The sequence below is a fragment of the Dendropsophus ebraccatus genome, chromosome 11, assembly GCF_027789765.1.
Source record: "Dendropsophus ebraccatus isolate aDenEbr1 chromosome 11, aDenEbr1.pat, whole genome shotgun sequence".
Classification (NCBI taxonomy): Eukaryota; Metazoa; Chordata; class Amphibia; order Anura; family Hylidae; genus Dendropsophus; species Dendropsophus ebraccatus.
The window spans coordinates 58,510,234-58,516,327 of NC_091464.1; the positions used below are offsets into that span (position 1 = coordinate 58,510,234).

Here is a 6,094-nt window from a genome sequence, read left to right on the forward strand (position 1 = left end):
GATGAGAATCTGTTTGTGCTGTTCGCTGGGCCAAGGAGGGGTTGTAAAGCTTCCAAAGACTCTTTAGCTAGGTGGATTAGATGTACTATAACTGAAGCATATGTTGCAGAGGGGAAAGAACCACCTCATCCTCTAAGGGCCCATTCCACCCGTGCCACAGCCACCTCATGGGCGGAAAGGCAGCAAGTACCTCTGATTGACATATGTAATGCTGCCTCCTGGACTTCATCTTCCACATTCTCCAGGCATTATAGATTGGACATTCAAGGCAGCCCAGCCTTCAGTACAGGTGTCTTGTCAGTAGCTGAAAGTTCTATGTGAATCCCTCCCTTGGTTATCTATGGCATGTCCCATATGTGCTGCCGCAGACGTAGAGGAAAGCATTTATTTAGTTTACGTACCGTAATTATGCTTTCCTCGAGTCGTAGGCAGCACACTTACCCTCCCAATAAAATTTTACTTGCATTCATCTCTTTGTTGGACTCTATTTATTACACAAGTATGGAATGCCAGGTGTCGATGTTTAAGGCCTATCCTGGCCTCCTATTGGTGCTCTCTAAATCTCTTTTTTTTTTTCTTTATGTAAAGTAGATCTAGGTGGGCGGTCCTGGTAGGGGATCGAGGGGATCTGAGGACCCATATGTGCTGCCTACGACTCGAGGAAAGCATAATTACGGTACGTAAACTAAATAAATGCTATATTCCTGTATATAGAGCAGTATTATAGTAGTTATATTCTTGTATATAGGAGCAGTATTATAGTAGTTATACAGTATTCTTGTATATAGGGAGCAGTATTATAGTAGTTATAGTCTTGTACATAGGAGGCAGTATTATAGTAGTTATATTCCTGTATATAGAGCAGTATTATAGTAGTTATATTCATGTATATAGGAGCAGTATTATAGTAGTTATACAGTATTCTTGTATATAGGGAGCAGTATTATAGTAGTTATATTCTTGTACATAGGAGCAGTAATATAGCAGTTGTATTCATGTATAAAGGAGCAGTATTATAGTAGTTATATTCTTGTTTATAGGAGCAGTATTATAGTAGTTATATTCTTGAAAAAAGGTTTTTTTTGTACTTAAAAAGCGCTGCCTATATTATATTGTTTGCACAACCCAATATAGATGTTAATTTAGGTTGTTGGAGCTGCGTGTCAGATTACTGCTACCTGTAATCAGTAAATTGTAGATAATCTGTGTGATAATCTGCTAGATGGATACCCTGTCTAGCCGGATGAAACAAACAGTTGTATTAGTATACACTAATGTCTCTCTATGTTTGCTGGCCCTCTTCCTATGTTATGTAATAGTATATATGCAAGTGGACTGTCAAGCAGTCCAAAAACATTCCTCTGCCCTGTTTGTATCCACGCAGTGATGGTCAGTGTTTAAAAATAATATGATATATGGGTATCACTCACCCAGCAGTGTGGTTTGTCTTAATGTTCTCCACATTGGGTGAAATCAGCTCCCGGATATCCGAGTAGTATTCGGCTGTCTGAGTCCTCGAAAATATAGTATAAGGGGGGGGGGGGGGGTCGCGTTCCGGCCGGTAACGCTCCTCTCTCCCACTGCAGAACTTTGAATAGAGTCCTTCAGATTCCAACGTGACGTCACGTCTCCTAAGGAAGCCCCCCCTTATACTATATTTTCGAGGACTCAGACAGCCGAATACTACTCGGATATCCGGGAGCTGATTTCACCCAATGTGGAGAACATTAAGACACACCACACTGCTGGGTGAGTGATACCCATATATCATATTATTTTTAAACACCGACCATCACTGCGTGGATACAAACAGGGCAGAGGAACGTTTTTGGACTGCTTGACAGTCCACTTGCATATATACCATCACATAACATAGTTATATTCTTGTATATAGGGAGCAGTATTATAGTAGCTATATTCTTGTATATAGGAGCAGTATTATAGTAGCTATATTCTTGTATAAAGGAACAGTATTATAGTAGTTATATTCTTGTATTTAGAAGCAGCATTATAGTAGTTATATTCTTGTATAAAAGAGCAGTATTATAATAGTTAAATTATTGTATTTAGGAGGCAGTATTATAGTAGTTATATTCTTGTATATAGGGGGCAGTACTATAGTAGTTATATTCTTGTATATAGGAGCAGCATTATAGTAGTTATATTCTTGTATATAGGAGCAGTATTATAGTAGTTACATTCTTGTATATAGGAGCAGTATTATAGTAGTTATATTCTTATTTATAGGAGCAGTATTATAGTAGTTATATTCTTGTATATAGGAGCAGTATTACAGTAGTTACATGCTTGTATATAGGAGCCATATTATAGTAGTTATCGCCTTGTACAAACCATTGAGTGTAATAGTCTGGTGTGATTGACAAATCCTTTATCCCACTTGATCAGTTCTTCATAACCCATCTTTATGATGATTGTACCATTGTACCAATATTTTATTGTGTTCCTGTCAAGAGCTAAATAAAAAAAATATATACATCAGGTTAGTGATTGAACAAACACCAAAGAAGAAAACCCCTGTGTGTGTATCAGGCCCAGCACTAGCTATAACACAGTGTGTCAGCATTGCATAGTGTTACACAGACCTGGAGGTGCAGGAGATGCACAGAAAGATCCATTGGAGGATATACAACATTTCTGAAGTCCTGGACAATCATAATCATATGTACATTTGGGTCCCCGCTCCTTGTCTGTTGTATTAGGACATATTCCTGGCCTTGAGGCGTAGGCACCAGATCTTTCTAATGCTGTAGGATACACAGGACAAGGTCAAAATATTCCATCAAAACAGTATTCTGTATTAATATATATATAAACAGTATCAATATGAAGTGTTTTAAAGGGGTTCTTCAGAATTAGAAAAATGCTGCTTTTTTTTTTTTCAAACAACAGCGCCCCCTAGTCCTCAAGTTGTGTTTGGCATTACAGCTCCGCTTTATTGACTTCAGTGGGGCTGAGCTGCTATACCACATACAAACTGTGGACAGGAGTGGCGCTGCTTCTGGAAGAAAGAGGACATGTTTTTATAAGGCTAGGTTCACATGACAATTTTGCTATCCATTTAATGTATCCGTTCTATGAAAAAAAAAACAGGTAGTAAAAACGGATGCTGTTGTATGCCATATGTTTTAATACGTTTTCCATTGACTTACATTATAAAAAACTGATCAAAACAGATCCGTTTTTTTTTTTTTTACATTTTGTAACATACACAAAAACGTGGTTGACCACGTTTTTCTTTACATTTTCCAAAACGGATACAGTGGGAAGGATTGCAAAATCGTGATGTGAACTTAGCCTAAACCTGAATAACCCCTTATTCATCGTAACATCTCTATTTTATTTCAAGTTAGGTTATGTTCACACAGTAAAACAGATGGAATTCCCGCCTGTCTCAGTGTGCGATAGCCCGTCTATGGGAGAGCGCGCACTCCTCCACAGCCGCCGCTCTCTCCTCAAAGAAGCGACATGTCACTTCTAAGAGTGGAGAGCGGCGGCAGTGGAGGAGCGCACGCTCTTTTATTCACTCACAGCGGGACACTAAGCACGGCGGGATTCCACCGTATTTGTTCAGTGTGAACATACCCTAACTCTTAATAATCAAGTGATCTGTGCAGTACCAAGGCCAGAAGTTCCATTAGAGTTAAACAATTATCACTGAATTCTATAGTGTATGTTGGGTCCTCCAGAGACAGAGGCACGACATAGGGTGACCTCCGCTCTCACTAATAGATGAGAATAGATGGGTCAACTCAAAAACACTGGAGCCTCCCTCCCCATACCCTGGAATAGCTGTAACAATGGGGAGTAGATTGTATACAGCTGACCAGATAGAAGAAAGAGAATCCATCATGTAACTTACACAGTGCGCAGTAATGTCCCACAAGCTCGTAGCCTTCACAGCATCGCATTACCGCAGAGGTCTCTGGCACATACACTGTCCGGTATTGGGTTTGGTAAGAGGTTTTGGTGCACAGCTTCCATGGGATCCAGGACACGCACCAGGTCTGCTCTTCTCGAGGCTGTTGAAATGCCACCACCTTGGAGACATTCAGCGTGGCCGTGTAGTTACAGATGTGGTAGCTCCACGGAGAAATCATCGGACCTATAGGAAATAACGACAAAATGTAATGTATGTTATTCAAAGACTATAACAGCAGCTATGGGTGATAGGTAGCTGATCCAACCTTTGGGGCATAACTAGAAGGTGCTGGGCCCAAACTCCTCCTCTGCTGAGCAACCTCCTGCCCCCGCTGAACCGACACCAACATAGACAAATGTGAGATTATGTTGTATACTGAATCAATATGGCTGCTCTGACTCCATAAACCCCACAGACCCCCAAATCCAGCCCTGTGCTTTTCTCTCACCAGGATTTGCTAGTTGACAACTAGAAGGAAAGAGGAAGGTTCTGGGTTCTATCATGGTCCAGTAGCTGCTGCAGTTGTAGAGTAACATGGTGGTTGCTTGGGTACCGCTTCCTCTCCACCACCCGCACACCTTGTAGGCCACAGACATTAGTGCCACCAGAAGCTGTGCAAAGGGTTCACACATAGTTTGAGCGCCACTAGCGTTTTGCTGCATCTCCGACATTACCAGGGTCCCTACAATGTCAGGACTGAATTTCTGCTATGAAGCACTGACTGTGACAGGCCGCAGTCACTTTCTGGCATTAAATGGGTAAAATAATGCTCCAGTTTAAATACAGTGATGGGACTCTGGACTCCAGGGTACGACCCCTAGTCCTGGGTTGCAAACTTGACTACGCAGGCAGAATTCAGGTGGCCAGCTGTCAAGGATAGCCATGCACCCAGGAGACTGTCATTATCTCTAATGGTCCCAGTGATCAGATGATCACCAGGGAGGCGCCAGATCTTACTGACCACAGAGCTCACTCATGAACAGAACAGTGCTCTCCGTCCCCACTTAGCATGGAGCTATATAATGACTGCTCTCAGCTAAGGAAGCTGAACGGAATGTGTTCATAGCATTCAGCAAGACATATAAATGGAGAAAGGGGTGATAAAGGAACCTCAAAAATGTTATCACCAGGAGTGCAGGGAAGTACACAGCAAGCATCACATTTATTATGCATCACATAGGGCGGCACAATTAGAATCTGCGGCTTGTATGGAGGCCTCAGGTAGACGTCAGCTGATAATGTACACCGACACCCGTCATCTAGATCACAGTCCATTAGGCCTTACACACCTGTCTTATCTACAGTCCTGGACATGTTTATGTGATCTTGTGTGAAGCGGCAGCGTTATCTCTCCACGGAGAAGAGCCGGAGTTGGCAGCTTTGGTGCTTTAGGGAGAGAACATGTTTTTGACAATCGGCCAATTTGAACAAATACCCATTGGAAGCTGAAAAAACATTAGTACAGCAGCATGGTGTGATCACCTCTTCAATGGAATCACTATCTATGGACAAGGAGAGAGCAGCCATGTTTCTCTAATTCTGTGCAATCTCTGTACACTGTAATATGCTAGAAGATCACACATGAATACCACTATACAACGCACGGCCAGCAAATAATACCACCATACAGTGATTACAGAAAAACATACTACTATACAGAGCTCACAGTCATTAAATAATACCACCATACAGTGCTTGCAGTCCGTAAATACCACAATACACGGCACAGTCAGTTAAAATACTACTATACAGTACTTACTGTTAGTTAATAATACCACCATGCAGTGTGCATAGTCAGTAATGTAAGTAATACTACCATAAGGTGCTCAAGGTCAGTAAACAATGCTTAGAGTCACTCAATAATACCACCATACAGTGCACAGCCAGTAAATAATACCACCATACAGTGCTCAAAGTAAGTAATGAATAACCCCATGTTGTGTTCACAGCCAGTAAATAATACCACCATACAGTGCACAGCCAGTAAATAATACCACCATACAGTGCACAGCCAGTAAATAATACCACCATACAGTGCACAGCCAGTAAATAATACCACCATACAGTGCACAGCCAGTAAATAATACCACCATACAGTACACAGCCAGTAAATAATACCACCATACAGTGCCTAAACAGTACCATCACACTGAA

At 41.5% G+C, this 6,094-nt stretch overlaps 1 protein-coding gene across 1 annotated transcript in view; it reads right to left on the bottom strand.

The window, feature by feature from the left end:
• Positions 1 to 4,611, bottom strand: part of UMODL1 (uromodulin like 1) — a 50,132-nt gene extending 45,521 nt beyond the window's left edge. Inside the window, exons 1-4 of the mRNA XM_069944914.1 lie at positions 4,389 to 4,611; positions 3,881 to 4,123; positions 2,604 to 2,765; positions 2,353 to 2,474 (exon numbers count right to left, since the gene is read on the bottom strand). Of these exons, the coding sequence (XP_069801015.1) occupies positions 2,353 to 2,474; positions 2,604 to 2,765; positions 3,881 to 4,123; positions 4,389 to 4,611 (750 nt within the window). The remainder of the gene's footprint in view (positions 1 to 2,352; positions 2,475 to 2,603; positions 2,766 to 3,880; positions 4,124 to 4,388) is intronic.
• Positions 4,612 to 6,094: the final 1,483 nt, after the last annotated feature.